Genomic DNA, 21,183 nt, shown 5'->3' with positions numbered 1-21,183 from the left:
GAATTGAAAGGGTTCAGGGCTAAAGGGATAAAATGGAACGGCAAATTAGAACCAAACCACCAGATACAATACCAATTCAGGAGCTCAGTAGTAAATAAGATGAACTAAAGTCAGAAGTAACAGAGCAATATACTAAGTCAGGAACAAGATGAAATGAATCAGAGAATGAAGAGCTAGAGTGAAGTCTATAGCCGCAAGTGTGGTTAAGCTAAGAACAGCGTAATGGTATAGATTCAGGAGCAAAAATGCAGGCATAAGACTATGCAGCAAAATCTACACATTAACCTTCTGGGTTCTTAAGGGGTGCCTTAGCAAATTGCCTACAAATTTCCAAAAAAATGTCAACAAGCCACTGAGTGGATCAAGCTTGCCTTTTGTTAACAAAAAGCCACAGGTTTTTATTGTGGAACACTACAACCTGGGCACTGTGAAGGCCACTGACATCTAATGATGATGTTGGTTGATAAAGAGAACGTCAAAAGCCTTCATTCTTGTTTCCCCTCCCTTCCCTGTGTTTCTCCGCTAGCACTGGGGTCATGTAAGCTGAATAAGGGAGAACAGAAAACCTTGAATACTAGTCAGTACAAGTGCTAGTCTAACGTTGGGTGTCTTATGTGTGGCTAGTGCAAAAATATGTAAAATTATTAATTATATTTTTTACATTTTAGATTGGGGTGCCTCGAGGTTTTATAAAATCTTAAAGGGTGCCTTGACTAAAAAAAGGTTGAGAAACGCTGCACTAGAGTTCAATAAACAGCAAGTTGTGTAGTGCTCATTGTCAGTTCACAGTACAGTTCTATGCAGATTCTAAATCAGTACGTTGTATGTGCACAAGAAGCAAAGTAATATTGTACATTCACACACGCCTTCCATACTCCAAGGCCAATCCTCTGCAGGCTAACTTTATGACAAAGTAATGCATTAGGGCCAGTTCAAACTGGGATCACACAGGAATGCATGCCGTGTTCTTGTGTGAACTGGCCTAAGTAAAGATTTGTAATACTTTTTTTGATAGACAGCCAAGAGCACCATGCATTTCACAACTTCTTCTATCTGTGTTTAGGACATCCTTTAGTTCTTCCCTATAGATCGTATTGGTTCATGTGAACACCAGCAAGTTAGGGCTTGGGAAACAGTGAGGAACAGAAGTATTTGAACACCCTGCGATTTTGCAAGTTCCCCCACTTAGAAATCATGGAGGGGTCTGAAATTCACATTGTAGGCGCATTCCCACTCTGAGAGATAGAATTTAAAAAAAAATTCAGGAAATCACATTGTATGATTTTTAAAGAATTTATTTGTCTTGCACTGCTGAACATAAGTATTTGAACACCTGAGAAAATCAATGGTAATATTTGGTACAGAAGCCTTTGCTTGCAATTACAGAGGTCAAATGTTTCCTGTAGTTCTTGACCAGGTTTGGCACACTGCAACAGGGATTTTGGCCCACTCCTCCACACAGATCTCCTCTAGATCGGTCAGGTTTCGGGGCTGTCGCTGAGCAACACGGAGTTTCAGCTCCCTCCAAAGATGTTCTATTGGATTTAGGTCTGGAGACTGGCTAGGCCACTCCAGAACCTTGATATGCTTCTTACGGAGCCACTCCTTGGTTATCCTGGCTGTGTGCTTCGGGTCGTTGTCATGTTGGAAGACCCAGCCACGACCCATCTTCAATGCTCTGACTGAGGGAAGGAGGTCGTTGCTCAAAATCTCACAATAAATGGCCCCATTCATCCTCTCCTTAATACAGTGCAGTCGTCCTGTCCCCTTCGCAGAAAAGCACCCCCAAAGCATGATGTTACCACCCCCATGCTTCACAGTAGGGATTGTGTTCTTGGGATGCAACTTATCCTTTTTCCTCCAAACACGACGAGTGAAGTTTAGACCAAAAAGTTCTACTTTGGTCTCATCTGACCACATGACTTTCTCCCATGCCTCCTCTGGATCATCCAGATGGTCATTGGCAAACTTCAGACGGGCCTGGACATGTGATGACTTGAGCAGGGGAACCTTCCGTGCAATGCATGATTTGAAAACCATGACGGCGTAGTGTTCTACCGACAGTGACCTTTGAAACTATGGTCCCAGCTGTCTTCATGTCATTGACCAGCTCCTCCCTTGTAGTTCTGGACTGATTCCTCACCTTTTGGAGGTCTTGTGGACGTCCACAATTTTGTCTCTGGTGTCTTTTGACAGCTCTTTGGTCTTGCCCATGGTAGTAGTTGGCGTCTGACTGACTGTGGGGTGGACAGGTATCTTTAAAGATCTCAGACAGGTGCTAAGTTAGATTAATGAGTGGAGTAGAGGTGGACTTTTTAAAGGCACAGTAACAGGTCTTTGAGAGTCAGAATTCTTGCTGTTTCTTAGGTGTTCAAATACTTATGTTCAGCAGTGCAAGACAAATAAATTCTTTAAAAATCATACAATGTGATTTCCTGAATTTTTTTTTTAATTCTGTCTCTCAGAGTGGGAATGCACATACAATGTGAATTTCAGACCCCTCCATGAGTTCTAAGTGGGAGAACTTGCAAAACTGCAGGGTGTTCAAATACTTCTGCTCCTCACTGTAACTATTAAGAGGACCACTGTGAGATAATCTTAAAGTGATTGGAAAGCTTCAAGTAGAAAAAAAAGTGTTTTACTGCTCTGTGGAATGATTTTGCAGAGTGGCCTCCTCTTCTCCGATGCTCTCTGCCCCTCATCTTCTTGATGCGGCCTCATAAGAAGCTGCTTTCTATGGGGGCCTGTGTTGCATATATGAATATATGTCTGTTTTTTTTTTCAGACTTACAGGAAAGGATCTGTTTGTTCATTTGTCTTAGAAACAGAAATCAGGTTACTTTTGCATGTTTGAGTGTTGAGTGGACTTCTCAAACAAATGCCTTGGGAACTATTACACAAGCTGTCTTCTACAACAATTAGAACTTGTATGGTCGGCTTTTGTATTGTTCTACATTTAATTATGTAACTGAAATCAACAAGTCAAGTTAATCAATGGTTAACAATAGCTTGATCTTCTTACATACACTATATTGTCAAAAGTATTGGGACGCCTGCCTTTGCATGTACATGTACTTTAATGGCATCCCAGTCTTAGTCTGTAGGGTTCAGTATTGAGTTGGCCCACCCTTTGCAGCTATAACAGCTTCAACTCTTCTGGGAAGACTGTCCACAAGATTTAGGAGTGGATCTATGGAATGTTTGACTATTCTTCCAGAAGAGCATCTGTGAGGTCAGGCACTGATATGGGACGAGAAGGCCTGGCTCGCAGTCTCCACTTTAATTCATCCCAAAGGTGTTCTATCAGGTTGAGGTCAGGACTCAGGCCTGTGCAGGCCAGTCAAATTCCTCCATCCCAAACTTGCTCATCCATGTCTTTATGGACCTTGCTTTGAGCTCTGGTGCGCAGTCATGTTGGAACAGGAAGGGGCCATCCCCAAACTGTTCCCACAAAATTGGGAGCATGAAATTGTTCAAAATGTGTTGGTATGCTGACGCCTTAAGAGTTCCCTTCACTGGAACTAAGGGGCCAAGCCCAACCCCTGAAAAACAACCCCACACCATAATCCCCCCTCCACCAAACTTTTTGCATTGGACTTGGCGATGTAAGGCTTGGATGCAGCTTCTCGGCCATGGAAACCCATTCCATGAAGCTCTCTATGCACTGTTGTTGTGCTAATCTGAAGGCCACACGAAGTTTGGAGGTCTTTAGCGATTAACCCTGCAGACAGTTGGTGACTTCTGCGCACTGTGTGCTTAAGCATGCACTGACCCTGCTCTGTCTTTTTACTTGGCCTACTACTTCATGGCTGAGTTGCTGTTGTTCCAAGTTGCTTCCACTTTGTTATAATACTACTATCAGCTGACCATGGAATATTTAGTAGCAAGGGAATTTCATGGATGGACTTATTGCACAGGTGGCAACCTATCAGATTACCATGCTTGAATTCACTGACCTCTTGAGAGCAACCCATTCTTTGACAAATGTTTGTAGAAGCAGTCATCATGCCTAGGTGCCTGATTTTATACACCTGTGGCCATGCAGGTGATTGGAACACCTGAATACAATGATTTGGAGTGTGCCAATACTTTGGGCAACATAGTGTATGTCCTAAACAAAAATGCCATATTTGAAGATACTGAATGAAAACATGCAAGATTGGGAAGGGGGACTTGAGGCTCTTTTAGTAAAGGAGTAGTGGCTGTTAAAGAGTATGTAAACCCAACATTTCATATTTCTGATGTGTGTCTGCTCTACCATGTACTTGTGTGAAATCCTTGGTGTCCCTGATAGTTCCTCTGCTTTCCTTTAAACTGACTACACCAGGCATGAGAGCAGAGCGTGGTCAGTTCTCTAGCTGTGCTGAGAACCCAGTATGCTCTCCGTCAATGATCAGACTTCTGCTCACATCCCCCCCTGTAGAGCAATTCACAGGGATGTTCAGTGTTCTGCTCTTTCTTCTCCCCCAACTCTCTGTTCTCAGGCATGGTGCGGGGGGGAGGGATGCATCACTGGAATCGATCCCCTGTATGGCTCTCTCTGCAGCAGCTGAAAGCTGGCTTCTTCTCCTCTCCCCCCCACTGGCTTTCAGCTGCTGCAGAGAGAGCAATACAGGGGATCGGTTCCAGTAATTGCCTCCCCCCACTGCACTCTTCTCCCGCCCTGTGCACCATATGTTTCCTCCTGCTGTTCAGGCCCCCCTCTGTGCCCCCACTCCCTCCGTGCTGCTGGCTTCCCTGCTCTCCTTTCCACCGGAAGCTGCAAGCATACAATAGGATCCTTCAGGATGGGTAGTGGGGGAAGTATGTCATATTTGCCAGCCCCTTCCTTTCCTGAATGAACACAATGAGTGATCAGTACCAAACACTCACTGTGTTCATATATAGCTAAAGCATAGTAAACGGTGCTTTTTATAGGGGGGGGGCTGTCAGGTTGGATGTATGGGGCCCTGTTGTTTTCTAACAGCAGCCTTGCACACAGCAGCAGGAGCCATCAGCTGTCAATCACAGCCAGTGAGCCAATGAGGAGAGCGTGGGGGACGGTGTCGAACCTCGCTCTGTGTGTCAATGGAAAGTGTCCATTCACAGAAGCACAGCTTGGGAGTGAGCCTTCTTGAGTGCCCCATAGCAAGAGGCCTGCTATTGGGGGCACTTGGCAGGGGGGAGGAGCGAAAACTGCCCACAGGGACCCAAAAAAAAAGAGAAGAGGATCAGGGCTGCTCTGTGCAAAACCATTGCATAACATGTTTGTTTGTTTTTCTTTTTAAATGAAAACCTTTAGGATCACTTTAAACTTCTCTGGTTTCATTTACCACTAGAAAAAGAAGTTCACTTACTGGTACGAAGTTATTTTTACGTAAGCATACAATGTCACCAACATGAATATCCTTCCATGTCACACTTTGTAACCTAGAAAAGCAGAACAAGCATGGTTTGCTATTTTAATATGATTTCCAAGTATGAACACACATTGTAGGTTAAAGTAGAATTTCAAGCAAAACCTTCTGTCAGTTTTAGATAAAGTAGGAGAAGGACTAGACCTTCTATAGGGTTTTCATGTGCTTGCTGCATTCAATTAGGGACATTCGTTCTCACTTAATATCTCATTGATCACCTTTGATTGAGACAGGAAGTGAACACATCTCTAAAACAGGGACAAAGGACAATAAAAGCCATGCAGAGGCACTAACTTTCCCTGTTATATCCATAACAAAAGTTAAGTTCCACTAATTACTGCAACCATTACATCTAAGCATGGGTAAGCTGTAATATATTTTTGCTTTTGGATTTAGATACACAATAATGTATTTAATATAGACTAGATTTTACAAATTGTATAAGTACTCTTCTGGAAAAAGAGCCAAAAGATGATGCTCAAATATCAAGAAATGAGGGCAAGATGTTGAGAAATTGAAATGGGCCAGAGATGAATCTAAATATTCTGCTGTGTTACCAGCAGTGGAAAGGATGGTTATACTATCTGCACATAACACAACAAAAAGTGGTATTAAACTCCAAGTCCAAACCAAAAATGTAATATGTTGTAGCTTACCAGTCATTAGATGTGGTGGGAGTATTAGTTTTCTTTTTTTTAGGCTTTTTTCCCTCTGTTTTCACCGGTGATCTGGCCAGTAACAGACCTCCTGTAATATAGAGCCTCCACTTGGGATGATGGAGCACAGGATCACCTTTGGACAGCAGCATTGTCAGTCTGTGGGGGGGGGGGGGAGTGTTAAATGTACTAGCAGATTTAGATACACTAGCAAATTGAGGACAAACGCCAGCTAACACTGCAGTTTCACAAGCAGTTACAGCAACAGTGTTTTTCTTTTGGGATAAAGGTTTTAGATAAATAAAAGCTGATCATTAAAAGCACCCCTGTCAGTGTTAAATGATTTGTCTCAACACTTTACATTTACTGGACAGCATGTTCTGTTGAAAAACAGATTTACTAGCCAGATCATCAGGTGAAAATAAAGAAAAGAATGCCTGAAAAAGGAAACTAATGCAGCAATCACATCTAAAGCTGGCAATGTTGCAGACATCAATTCTTTGGGCTTGAGAGATGCAGTCCAATACCTGCAGATGCAGCTTCAACTCCTTGGACCCTCTTATAGAGCCTATTGTCTCTGGAGCCACTCTACTTTCTGGAGGTCGAACCCTTGGGGAGCAGTAGTTTGCTGATTTTCCGTCTGGAAAGGGCCATGGTAGCTGCATCACTCCCCCTCCCAACCTTGGTCATCCCTGCAAACACTCCTAGATTTAGAAATGTATTTCCTGTCATATTTAGCGGTTGGTTGGGGACCTGTTTTAGACAATTACCTTCCTTGATAATCTCATTCCTTGATATTTTCCCTAATGCTGTAATGATTTCTGCAAAGCTGAATTTTATTAGTTGTGTACTACCTGCCAATTTTTGAATGTTGGAAATATGTCAATGGAAATACAAACATACAGTACATGTCATTTTTTATTTTATGTGACAACATAAAGAATTTAAAAAAGGTGAAAAACAGAAACAATTACACCAGCATGAGGAATGTTCCATCTCTAGCTTTTTTTTTTTACAATTAAAGATAATGGATTATAATAAGGGTGTTGTATATTTTCTATGAAATGTTTGGTGAAAAAGTCTTTGTAAGTTTGTTTAAATTGGTGAAATCTGTGAACCTAAAGTAGAATTTTAGCTTTAATATCACTTTAAATCACTTTTTATCACTGTTGTTTATTTGGGTCAAGTTGGCACAAATTATTTTGATTACTAAGCTTTGCATCCACTGGTGTACAGCAATGGACTCTAATAGCATTAGCTACATACAGTAAGCTGCTCTGTGGTTTGTCAGCAGTATGGGAGACTTCCCTTCTGTTGCCTGATATGAAGAGAGTAGGGCTGAGTGCTTCTCCAACATTCAGGAGAAATCTTGTGTTACACTTGTGTAGCACTATCCCCTTATGAGTTGCAATAGACTTGGGTCCCTCTATAGTCCTACACAGCCAGGCAAGATGCATTTTCTTCACTCAGACTTGCATCAGGAGACAGTAACTGTCAGGAATGGGCTCAGCACAGGTGGTGCTGGGGCTCACCTGCCTTGTGGGCTGCAGTACCAGTGCTGACCACCTGGTGCTCTCGGCAGCCAGAATCTCACTCCTGCAATCAAGCCATCACCTGAGGCTGATTGCAGGAGGTGTATTTAAGCAATGGCCAGGCCTGCAGTCAGTGCCTTGGTGTTGTTTCCCATGAGCCCATGTACCTGGGCCTGTCGGCTGCCTGCCTGTTTCCCCTGCTTGATTCTGACACTGATCGAACTCCGCCTGCACTGACCTCGGCTATTCCTGACCTTTCTCCTGCCTTCTACGTTTGTACCTTGTCTGCCCGATTGCTCCTGACCCAGCCTGCCTGACCACTCTACCTCTCCAGCCTGACTACGCCTGTCTGTGTTTCTGAACATACTGACTTTAGTTGGAGGTTTGGTTTTGTTTGTACTGTGCGTTGTATACTTGTGTAGTTCCTAATAAATTATATACTTATACATCACTCCTGAAGCCTGCGTTTCCATGTCAGTTCACACACCTCTGGTCATACCTGGAGCCCTGACATAACACCAAGGCCAGTCCTGACCAGAAGTGGCTGCACAGGGAAGCCATCTTGGCTTGTTGTTGTGAAGGATGCATCCTGAGGAGGTTGTGTACTTGTATCTGCTAGTCTTAGATGACAGAGAATATGCTGATCAGACTCTGAAGGAGTATGCCAGGGATCAGCTGCTAGAGTGCATACGGGTCGCTCATTCCCTAGTAGATCAGGGCATGGAGTTCTCTGAGGTGCAACCATTGATTCAGGCTTGTGCCTTCATCTAGTACCCCTGAACGCAGGAATTACTTTTTTCCACTATTCAGTACGGATCAAGTAGAATCACTGGTATGGTTGTTGGAGGATGATCCGGATTGCTTCTTGGAGCATTATTCAGCATGTTCACAACATGTGCTAGTGGATTGTATAAACGCAGTGTAGTCTTTGGTCAGACAGGCTTTGTGTAAGCTGAGCTTTGTTCAACCAGTACTACAGACATGGCCAGATTTGTTACACCCATCCTCAGTCAGCTTGCAACAACCCAGTCCTGCTTCTAATCATTCCTCTGCTCAAAGCTCTATTCCTCCATTTCCCACAGCACCCCCAGTTACAGCCCAGTATACCCTGCTATCAACCACATGTCAGTCCCCTGTTCCCACTCGCTGCACCTATCCTGCCTTTAACCCTGTAAAGAAGTCCTCTGTAGAAACTGCTCCCTTCTCTGTTCCATCCTCCAGCTCTTCTCTGTGTCTTTAGCTGCTCCCTCCGTTTATAGCCCTGCATTTACTTCCAGTGCTTCAGTAACTAAACCCAAAAAGAAGCGAAGATTCTTTCCAACCAGTACCATCCTGCCAGTATCCAAACCGGTCAGCCTGCTGTCTGAAAACCCGCCTTCCGTTGTCCAGCCTGGTGCCCCGGTGCCCACTGTAAAGCCTGATGCCCTGATGCCTGATGACCCAGTGTATGCTACCCAGCCTGATGATCCTACCCAGCCTAATGATCCTACCCAGCCTGATGACTCTATCCAGCCTGATGATCTGGTGCCCGCTACCCAGCTTAACGATCCTATCCGGCCTGATGACCAGATGCCCATTATCCAGTCTGATGACCCGATGCCCGCTGTCCAGCCTGAGAAACCGATGTCTGCTGTCCAGCCTGAGGAACCGATGTCGGCGATCCAGCCTGATGTCGGCGATCCAGCCTGATGACCCGATCCAGCCTGGCGCCCCGGTGCCCGTGGCCCAGCCTGGCGCCCTGGTGCCTGTGGTCCAGCCTGGCGCCCCGGTGCCTGCTGTCCTGTCTGTCCTGCCTGATGACCCGGTGCCTTCTGTCGTGCCTGCTGGCTCGGTGCCCGCTGTCGTGCCAGATGGCTCGGTGCCCGCTGTCGAGCCAGATGGCTCGGTGACCGCTGCCATGCCTGATGGCCTGGTGCCCGCCGCCCAGCCTGACGTGCCCCTGTCCGCCGCTCAGCCTGACGTGCCCCTGTCCGCCGCTCAGCCTGACGTGCCCCTGTCCGCCGCTCAGCCTGACGTGCCCCTGTCCGCCGCTCAGCCTGACGTGCCCCTGTCCGCCGCCCAGCCTGACGTGCCCCTGTCCGCCGCCCAGCCTGACGTGCCCCTGTCCGCCGCCCAGCCTGATGTGCCCCTGTCTGCCGCCCAGCCTGACGTGCCAGCTCCTGATGCCCAGCCTGCTTCTGGAAATCCTGTTTCCAGCAACCTGCCTTCCTGTGGTCTCCTGCAAAAAGATAAGCCTATCAGCAGGAGACCCAGCCAATCGCTTGATTCCGGCAGTGGGATGTCCAGCCAGTTACCGGACCCAGGCGGTGGAACATTTGGACCATTACAGACTGTTTTGAGCATCCTGAGGCCGCTCCTTGAGGGGGGATACTGTCAGGAATGGGCTCAGCACAGGTGGTGCTGGGGCTCACCTGCCTTGTGGGCTGCAGTACCAGTGCTGGCCAGCGGGTGCTCTCAGCAGCCAGAATCTCACTCCTGCAATCAAGCCATCACCTGAGGCTGATTGCAGGAGGTGTATTTAAGCAATGGCCAGGCCTGCAGTCAGTGCCTTGGTGTTGTTTCCCATGAGCCCATGTACCTGGTCCTGTCATCTGCCTGCCTGCCTGGTTCCCCTGCTTGACTCTGGCACAGATCAAACGTCGCTTGCACTGACCTTGGCTATTCCTGACCTTTCTCCTGCCTGCTATGTTTGTACCTTGTCTGCCCGATTGCTCCTGACCCGGCCTGCCTGACCACTCTACCTCTCCAGCCTGACTACGCCTGTCTGTGTTCCTGAACATACTGACTTTAGTTGGAGGTTTGGTTTTGTTTGTACTGTGCTTTGTATACTTGTGTAGTTCCTAACAAATTATATTCTTATACATCACTGCTGAAGCCTGCGTTTCCCTGTGCCAGTCCACACACCTCTGGTCATACCTGGAGCCCTGACAGTAACCAGTCCTTAAGCTTTGTTTTGAAGTTTTATTAGGGGATTTAGAACTTGGATGGGGTAAGGATGTATGAGATGCCTAAAGGAATGGCAACTGAGGACAAACTCTTTAGCAACTATGTGCAAGTCTTTACAGCAAAATGTATCTTCTGGAGAGCTAGCCAGCATCTCCTGTAGTGCCACCCAGACCCCAGATGACTCCTCTCCTCACCCAGCTGTACTGGGTGAATCCCTGGGCAGGGGATCCAGTGCGTGCCACTGCAGAGTGAAACAGTCCTGGATAAGACAGCAAATCCAGCTCCCCACTAGAGTGCTCCTTTATCCTTACTGGCCCAGGGGGTGCAGGCCTACTCATCTGGTCCCTCTCCTGTGCTGCCCGTGGATTGGTGGCTGCTACAGGCCTTCTAGCTGGGCCGTTCTTTCCCTGCCACACAGGTGGTCCTCTCTCAGGGGGACGGTGAAGTCAAGAGTTTTCAGCCTCCCAAGGTCCTCTGCCTGTAGGTAAGCCCCTTTCCATCTATGTCCCCTCACAGGCTCCTGCCTCCAGCGTCACATCCTTCTCTCTCTCTTCCACCCAAACTCTCCTGCTGCTGAGTAGGCTCAGCTACTCTTAAAGGTTGTCCTGGCCCCTTGCCAAGCCTACTGTCGGGATTCGCCCAGATCCCCTTAGAGTACAAACCAGCCACTCCTCAGATCTGCCCACTGCTTCTCGAAAGATCTAGAGCAGGGGGAAATTCCAGAGGGGCTGATCTACAGAGCCTCTCAGCCCTGGCCACAATTTTACCTCCCTCTGACTGTTGCACTAGGCTGCTACTCACCCTCTGCCTAACAATTAGGATATAACTCCCACTAGCTATCTTGGAGTGTGCAACAAATGAATACAACACTTCCTCTGATTGGCCAAGATAGAAATCGTGATGTCATCCACCTCGGCTAGTCAGCTTGAACTACACTTTATTTATGCCTATAAATTTACAAGTATGTACAAGTGAAATTATTCTGTATTACTTGTAATTTGCAACATTACATGTTTTTAGAAATTTGGGAGAACTATCAACATTTTGTAGCCCTATGGGATCTTGTTACCAAGCGCCTCTCTGCAAAAATATAAAGCACAGAAAAAGTACAAAAATTAGAGGTGTCTGTTTTTCTTCACTTATATAGCTACCATGCCAGTGACATTTTCATAACAGAGCTATTCGGAAAGTATGTTTCATCCCTCACCTTTGCCCTTGCAGGATTTCACATGGTTTACGGTTAATCAGGTTATCACTTCTATGACGAGACTGAAAAGCAAGTAATTCTGATTAACATTTGATCATACTTATATATTCTGTTGGAAACGTTGTAGTGCTTGAATGTTCCTCAAAGTGATTGTAAAGTCTCTTTAACCACTTGCCCTCCAGAAGATTTTACCCCCTTCCTGACCAGGCCATTTTCACACTGCGTTATGTTAATTGACAATTGCACGGTCATAGAACACTATACCCAAACAAAATTTATATCATTTTTTTTACACAAAAAGAACTTTTCTTATGGCAGTATTTGATCTCCACTGGGTTTTTTATTTTTTGAGCTATAAATGAAAAAAGACCGAAAAGTTTGAAAAAAACCCAAAATAGTATTTTTTTACTTTCAGCTATAAACATTTCCAATAAAAAAAATTAAAAACCTAATTTCTTGATAAAATTCGGCCAAAATTTATTCTGCTACATATTTTTGGTACAAAAAATCCCAATAAGCGTATATTAATTGATTTGCTTGAAAGGTATAGCATCTACAAACTACGGCATATATACTGGAATTTTTATTTATTTACTTATTTATACTAGTAGTGGTAGCAATCAGCGACATTTAGCAGGACTGTGATAGTACAGTGAGCAATCTGACAATTTGTGGGAACTGACTAACTGACACTGACATCTCCAGTGACACTTATACAGTGATCAGTGCTAATAATATACACTGACACTGTACTAATGAAACTGGCTGGGAAGGGGTTAAAATCTGGGGCAATCAAAGGCTTAACTGTGTGCTTATAAAATGTTTGTGCATACTGTGTGCTGTTTTTAACTAAGGGATGTGATAATTTTTATTTCCTGCTTTGCAGGAAGACAAAAACCACCACATCCCCACTGACGATAGAGAGATCTGTGTTGTTTACCAATACAGATCTCTCTCCTGTCATCCGCTCCACTGATCAGCGGGTGCCAGCTAATGAATTCATGGCTGGCACCCGCTGATCAGTGGAGCGGATGACAGGAGAGAGTTCAGCTCCTACCTGAGCCAGTGACAGTACAGCCGGGTGGGCGGGTGTGCTCGCATGCCCCCTACCCAGCAACAAAAAAATCATATATATGTATATGTGATTTTGCACACAACGGCCATCCTGTAGCAGTACCAATACAGGAGGTGGCCGCTAAGTGGTTAAAAAAAATAAATAAAAACATGTTATACTTACCTGCTCTGTGCAATTGTTTTGTACAGGGCATCCCCAAACCTCCTCTTCTGGGGTCCCCCACTGGCACTCTTGGCTCCTCCTCTTCTCCATGTGCTTCCATAGCAAGCCGCTTGATATGGGGCAGATGTGCAGGCTCAATCTTGAGCCAGACTGTGTATGTTTATTGACACACATGGCACAGCTCAACTCCACCCCCACTTCCTCTCTTTTGATTTGACTGACAGCAACAGGAGCCAATAGCTCCTGTTGCTTTCAGCCAAGCCTGTGAAATCACGGAGTGGGGAGAGAAGAGCTGAAGCTTGGCCCAGCACTGGATTGGTACAGGAGTCAGGTAAGTGTTAAGGAGGGGTCTGGGGGCACTTCTATTGGGAGGTTTTTAACCTTTATGCAGAGAATGTACCAAAGTAAAAAACCTTTAGCCTTTATAGCCAGTAAAGCCAAGACATACTGTAACTTCTGTTACCCATATCTGCAATGCAGGATTTTCCAAATCTCTTAAACCCCAACTCTGGGAAACTTAAAAATTCTCCCTTGCAGTGGGACTGTGTGCATACTGCAATGGTTAACAGCCCATTAAGTCTAGGAGGCATAGAAAAAGATTTACTTACCCAATCTACTGCTCCTCTGTGCTACTAGAAAGGTCCCTATAGTGTCTTCTCCCCCATGCTCCAGTGGTCTAAGGTCCTGAAGTCATCAAATCCAATGCAGTTTACATACAGTAGCCCTGCCTTGGACATGATGAGACTGAAGTACAATCCACTGAGGCAGCATGGGGGAGCGCTATATGCTGCGAGAGCGGAGGATCAGGTAAGTTAAAGTGACCTAAGACCTAAATGAGAGGTTTAATCCTTGCAGTACAGGTGTAGCCCCATTTCAAGGAGGAATTTTCAGATTTTCTGGAGTAGGGCTTAAAGATGTACACATCTAGGGCCAGAGAAGACACCATAACTTGGGTTTGAAGGCACATTTTGGGTTTGAAGGCAATTTGTTACTAAACCCAGGACCCTGCATTCACTATATTTGGTCTCCCACAGTACACACTACATGGAAATGCAAATATTTTAGTAAATATAAACTGTTAAATACGTTTTCTCATCAGCAATATATAGCAGTCTTGTGACTTCTATCAGTGTCCAGCAGAGCACATGTTAAAGCTTGTAGGAGGAGTTTTCTTTCTGCTCTAGGAGGATGCAAAATGCCTGACCTCTGTATAGACAGTGCTGATTGGCCCTGTGCTGATCACATGCACATTCCCAAGAAAAAAAAACCCTCTCCTCTCTAGCATTACACACTAAACTGAGCATGTATAGTGTCTCCACATGATATGTCTTATCAGGAGGTAAGAGGGAGACACTGGAAGAAGGGGAGGATCAGAGAAGACAGGATCAAACAGCATTTTTAAACAATGCAGAGGATTAACCCCTTAGGTTCCACGGTGAGAATACCAAGCATGCTTTTCTGCATATACAGACTGATTTTACTGTTGTGGGTTTAGTAACACATTAATAATATAGAAACAAAAGAGTAATTTGGCACTATGTAACTAGAGACCAAGCGACATTGGGGTTGATTTATTAAAGACAAACAGGCTGTTCACTTTGCAAGGGAAATTAGAGTTTACATATGAATGATCACCAGAGTTCAGTGAACGCGGTGAATATTCACTTTGCAAAGAAATCCCAATCACATGCAAAGAAAATAAAAAAACAGCAATTTTGCTTGCATATAATTGGATGGTGGTTGTCACCAGAAATTCACCTCTTTCACTAAACTCTGGGGAAAATTCCCTTACAATGTGTAACTTGAGCGGTCTATTTGTCTTTAGTAAATCAACCCCATTTTGCAGTATCACTGTGCCATGATGACCGTGAACATCACATGGCACAGACTGCATACTGACTTGCAGACTGTAAGTGAATCTTTGGCCAAATTCAACCGTATTGTGATTCAGTTAACAATGTAAGTGAACATTTTTCAAACTTCAGACTTTCACATGACTTTATGCAATATCTGATATGAACACTGATTTATCCAATGATTGGTACCCATATATCTACATAGGTCTGCTTTTGTCACTTTTTTTAGTGCATTTTCTATTATCTGTTGTAGTGCATTTACGCCTGAACACGCCTCATTTTTCAAACTGCATTGCACCGCATAGATCTGAACAGCCTCATTGAATAACATTTCTTCTCATGACATATCCATTGTTTTGCTTTACAACGTATGCACTAAAATGGGATGGTGTGAACAGGGCCTAAGAGTTATCCAATTTTCATCTATGTATGAGATGTTTCACTGACCTGAATAACGATCAATAAGCAGTATCCTATCTGACAGCTATGTAGTCTCCCTGGTGGTATTCCCGAGTGTAGCTCGGGGTAAAGTTTCAGTACCACAAGCGGTAACCCCGAGCTACACTCGGTCTTACCATGCGGCGCTGCTCCACGATCCCTCGATCACTTACCTTGTCCTGCGCTCCTGCGATATCCTTCCTGCAGTGTCCCCGGCAATGTCCTACGGCCGATGTCGGCATCTGTCATCTGGGTTCCGTCCCCTGCGAGCGTCGGGGCGTACGGGGGATGGAACGGCGGGAAATTTGAAAATTACAAAAAGTGACATTCACTAAAATCACATAGTATAACATTACTGTATCAAAGCATTTCACATACATTTTATCCCTAGTGCTTTGTCCTGCGCCCTGCCTGCATTTTTACTGTTCTTTCTGCCTGGAAACTTAGAAAAGTCCATGGCGTCCAAAAAGCGTCCCTTTAGGTCAAAAGCGGTTTTAGACCAGCTAGAGAACAGCGATAGTAAATTAGAACCACTTGCAGAATTGAGTGATAATGATCCGTGGGGGAAATTCGTCATCAGACACTGAAAACGATTTTGCAACTTTGCTCAGTGATGTGCGAACTTGGCGCTCTATTTCAAATTTCAGTGTTTTTGGTTTGATTATATTATTGAATTTTATTATTATATTATTTTTTATGATTATTTATTAAATTATAATTTATGATTTCGTGTTTCAAGTTTTATCATACTCGGGATGTTTACTAGACTCCTTGTTTAGACAGATTTCAGTGAGTTATTCCTAAAAATTACAGGCCTACAATAAAAAAATACATATTTCCATGCAAAAAAATGTACCGCTTTGAGCACAGAAATATGGACATAATCAGACCGCTAGGGAGGTTAATAGCTGTTTCCAATTATATAGTGACTGTTAATATATAATCTGCATTTTAGCTTTAAAATAGTTTATGCTGTAAACAGAAAGAAACTCATGAAGATGGCAGTGTTAGCATATAGCTGTAATATGAAGAACAACTTTTGTTTTTCTTTTCTTTTGTTATACAGCATTTAGCTGTATAAACCTAAGATCCTACAGTCATTCTTTTTTTGCACAGGTGCACAGTATTTTATATATAAAGCAGAACACCACTATTGTCATGGGTTAACACGTTATGTCACATGTTAAGGTGCATTGTGTCCCCTACGGGCTGCCTAATGCTCCAAATCGCATCAAAAAAAGGTGCATGTAACATTTCTGGCAGCGCACCTCTGCAACGTCTGCCAGCCAGGCGCATTGCATTAACACTGTTACGTGTAGTGCTGCGAGTTGCTTTAATGTGCATGTTACTGCAATGCAACAGTGAAATGGTCTAAATTTAAGTATGCATAAAGTAAATTATAACTAAAGGATTTTGTTTAGTTTTGGATAGGGTGGAGAGGGATCAGTGTACCTGTTAGTGAGCTTCACCCTCTTTATTTGTCCTGTTGATCATCCTTGAAAGTGAAGAAAAATCCCAAAATTTGGGCTGTCACCAGAACAGGAATAGAGGGGAAATCTTCCAATGGGACATTAGTTTTGGTGACCCCAGTGAAAACCTCACTTTGGAAGAATTTTAAGCAACAGATAGTATGGATTCATGAAAGGCAGAAGTTGTCAAACAAATTTGATTTCTTTTTATTAGGGGGTGAGCAAAACCTTGGACAGAGGGGTGGCGGTGGACGTGGTATACTTGGATTTTGAAAAGCATTTGACACAGTTCCCCACACACAGCTAATGTGTAAGGTAAAGTCTACAGGCTTGGAAAAATCCGTATGTAAATGGATAGAAAACTGGCTAAAAGATCGTATTCAGAGAGTAGTGGTTAATGATTCATACTCTGAATGGTCTAGGGTTGTCAGGGGTGTACCCCAAGGTTCAGTGTTGGGACCCTTACTTTTTAATATATTTATAAACAATATAGGGTCTGGGATTAAAAATCCCATTTCAGTCTTTTGCAGATGACACCAAACTGTGCAGTGGAATAACATCCTTACAGGAGGTCTCCAATTTACAAGCCGACCTCAATGCACTGTTTAATCAGACAACTATGTGGCAAATAAGGTTTAGTGTTGATAAATCTAAGGTTATGCACTTGGGGGCTAAGAATATGCATGCATAATACATACAAGGGGGGTACAACTGGGGGAATCAGGGGTGGAGAAGGATCTGGGAGTTCTGGTAGATCACAAGTTTAAAGCTGTGGTTTTTTTAAGCGAGCAAAATCCTCTCTTGTATTAAAAGAGGTATAGACTCCAGAGAGAGATATTATATTAGCCCTGTACAAATCATTAGTAAGACCTCATCTGGAATATGCAGTTCAATTTTGGGCACCAATTCACAAAAAGAACATTGGGGAACTAGAAAAAGTGCAGAGAAGGGCAACCAAACTGATACGAGGCATGGAGGAGATCAGCTATGAGGAAAGATTAGAGGAACTGAATTTATTCTCTCTTGAGAAGAGAAGATTAAGGGGGGTATGATCAACATGTATAAACACATCAGTGGTTCATATAGTGAACTCGGTGTAGAGTTATTCACTTTAAGGTCATCACAGAGGACAAAGGGGCACTCTTTTTGTTTGGAGGAAAAGAGATTTAACCTCAAGAGTTGGTTCTGGCCAGCTCAGTGGATTGCTTTAAAAACGGCCTGGATTCTTTCTTGGATACACAGAATATAACTGGTTACCAACATTTATAGGTAAAGTTGATCTTCTCGGGGGATCAGGAAGGATTTTTTTCACCTGCAGGAGCAAATTGGATCATGCTTTGCTGGGTTTTTTGCCTTCCTCTGGATCAACTGTGGGTGTAGGATTAAAATTATTATTATTTTTTTTTTTTTTCGGTTGAACTGGATGGACTTTTGTCTTTTTTCAGCCAGACTAACTACAGTATGTAACTGTAATTATTTCATCTTACTTTCTGTTTTGGCTATGGAATAGGAAGGCTAAGGGAAATCCTTAATGTGTTATGACCCTCTCTATGACTCTGGGCAGTGATATAATGATCTTCACCTCGTCCAATCAGAGAATGCTTTTCATTCATTGAGAAAATGCAAAGCATTCTCTAAATGGAGCTTGTGTAGAGTGGGTAACCTCTTACATTCAATAAACAGCAGGGCAGCTGCTTGGTACAGGACTCAGAAGCCAGTGGCAATCACTGGATTAGTGGTGCCCACCACAGTGATCTCCATCTTCCCTTGGCATCAGCCAATATGGCACCTACATAATTACACTGGTCCAAGGTTGACCAATATAATTATTCAAAAATTGCCATTCCTGAAGTTTAGCTTTATGAAAATCAACAGTTATTGCCAGTTATGACATGTCAGCACCCAGAGTTGACTGCAACAATCTGCAGCTGCTTTTGGCAGCTTCAACCAAGTGCGAGGCCATTCTGACACTTCCATGCAACTTTGAACTTGCCTGGACCCTCTCACCATCCACATCACTTTGAAGGTCTATCTTACCAGTCAATAGCAATGTATAGGAGAAAGGGAGGCAGCAGGAAAGCTTTAGCAAGTTTCTTATGAAAGTGCTGTAGCTTTGACTGTCAAAAGGGCCCAACATTTGGCAAAGCAGGGAAAACTGCTACGAATATGTGTGACTTCTGGTTATATGTTATACCTGCCAGCACTCTTTTGTTTGATTTAAGCTTTACAGAGTCTCTTTGAAGGCCTATTCACACTAGGAACTGCAAGTGAATCACACAGGAACGCTGTGCAGTTACTGTGCAATTCACATGTAGTTCTGTGCAGTGCGGTTTCAGCTCATTCATTTAAAATGGGCTGATATTGCACCACACTGCACTAAAAGTAGTACATGCTCTTCTTTTGAAAGAGAACTGCAACTTGATCATATGGTACTTGTGTACCATGCGATCCAGTGTAGGCAAACAAACTGCGTTTGTGACCTGTGTTTGGGTTGTCGTTAACTTTGCACTGACACCTGCTGCAGACTGCAAGGGCTTAAATGTATTCTAAATACAGCTAGTATAACTACCTAAAGGTGTATTTATATTATTTTCCTGTAAATGTTTGTAAAGCTGAACTCATACAGTTTGAGGTTGGGCTAGCAGTGTTAGCCAATCCAGTGTCTACTACATTGCACAGTGCTGTCAATCTAATATTACAGGACATTAAAGCGTCCACAAAAGCAGAACTGCAGCAGCTATTTTTACTATAGTCTCCATCAGAAAGGTGAGTAAATGATGCTTGTAATTATAAGAATAATTTAGGACATCAATTTGGTAAATTAAATTTGAGTATGAGATTATGATTTTTATCTGCAGCCCTACTTTAACTCCATGTCTGCATCTTACCTATTCGGATTTGTAGCTTTTCCCAAGGAAAAACGAATACACATCAGCAATGTTTGTCTAATTACATTTTTACATGCACAAAAGGAAGGTGACAGGACAAAATTAGATGTTTTTCTTACAATATCGTCTGCTATGTCTCGTAGGCCTCGTGCTACCAGAATACATATGAGTGGTATCACAATGATGTGCGCAGGCTGAGTTGAAATCTGCGGGATGCACTGTAAAAAATGTAAATATATAAAGTAAAAAAAAAACATTGTTTTGCAGCAAATGTCCATTTTACAACACATGATGGTATGCAGCCAAGTATATCACAGTATAGATTTATTTTGAAAAGTTAAAGTCTGTTAAAGCGATTCTAAGGGTTCTTTTTTTTTTTTTTTTAAATAACAAACATGTTATACTTACCTACTGTGTGCAGTGGTTTTGCGCAGAGCAGCCTGGATCCTCCTCTTCTTCGGTCCCCCGCAGGCTCTCCTGGCCCCTCCCTCCTGTTGGGTGCTCCCACAGCAAGCAGCTTGCTATGGGGGCACCTGCTGCTCCGTATGTACATTCACACATGGAGCCATGGCCTGGCCCCACCCCCTCTCTCTCCTCATGGGCTGACTGGCTGTGATTGACAGCTGTCTGAACCAATGAGGAGGCAGAGACCCAGGACAGCCGAGGCTGTTATGTACATCAATGGATCGTGATGGGGCTCAGGTAAGTATTAAAAAGGCTGGGGGCACTATGCACGCATAGAATGCATGAAAGTAAAAAACCTTTACAACCATTTTAAACTTGAAAATTCTCCCTTGTAGTGGGGCTGTGTCCACACTGCAATGGTTAACTGCTTGTTTGGGTCTAGTGTTTATAGAAAAGTTAGGCCCAGAGTACAAGAAAAAAAGCAATAAACGGAGGGTTTGAATGACAGGGGTTAAAGGAGTTTGATTCCAGCAAGGCGGTCTACAGTTTTAAAAGAAAACAAGTCTTGCAGGAACTTACCAAATTGGTCATCAGCTTGGAGCAGGTGGGGTTCAAGGGGGAGGTCAGCAGGAGGCAGGGGCAGACTGACCATTCGAGCACTCGGGCACTGCCCGAGGACCCGGGGTCAGTAGGGGGCCCCATGAAATGCCCCTGGTACTTTTTTTTTTTTTATAGGCTTTTTTGAGTGGGGGCAAGGACACAGGGGCCCCATGATCCCCTATTGCCCAGGGGCCCCATGAGTTGTCAGTCCGCCCCTGGCAGCAGGGTTTCAGAAGGTGCTCAGGTCAGAAGGGAGTCATTCCACTAATGTTAATTCAATGCCAATTTTGTAAAATTTGTGAATTTTTGTGGTTGTGTCATGGCAGCTAGAGGGGTACAAGGGACTTGTAGGTAATAACAGGCAGTCCCCGGGGTAAGAAAAAGATAGGCTCTGTAGGTTTGTTACTAAGTTGAATTTGTATGTATGTTGGAACAGGTAAATTTATTAAGTGTAACTCTAGCCAAAAAAATATTAAGTTTTGGATATCATAGGGAAGATTAACTGGCCGCACAGTGATGTGGGATTGATGACAGGTCCGCAGGACAATAGGTG

At 43.9% G+C, this 21,183-nt stretch overlaps 1 protein-coding gene across 1 annotated transcript in view; it reads right to left on the bottom strand.

The window, feature by feature from the left end:
- The window catches only part of LOC149451389 (phospholipid-transporting ATPase IC-like), a 162,168-nt gene that overhangs the window by 113,310 nt on the left and 27,675 nt on the right, over positions 1-21,183 (bottom strand). Inside the window, exons 5-7 of the mRNA XM_089690727.1 lie at positions 19,745-19,843; positions 11,738-11,799; positions 5,337-5,409 (exon numbers count right to left, since the gene is read on the bottom strand). Of these exons, the coding sequence (XP_089546853.1) occupies positions 5,337-5,409; positions 11,738-11,799; positions 19,745-19,843 (234 nt within the window). The remainder of the gene's footprint in view (positions 1-5,336; positions 5,410-11,737; positions 11,800-19,744; positions 19,844-21,183) is intronic.

Source organism: Staurois parvus, unplaced genomic scaffold (assembly GCF_062004578.1).
Source record: "Staurois parvus isolate SC_StPar_1 unplaced genomic scaffold, SC_StPar_1.0 ptg000541l, whole genome shotgun sequence".
In the NCBI taxonomy this organism is placed as follows: domain Eukaryota; kingdom Metazoa; phylum Chordata; class Amphibia; order Anura; family Ranidae; genus Staurois; species Staurois parvus.
This window is presented reverse-complemented; position numbering and strand designations above follow the sequence as displayed.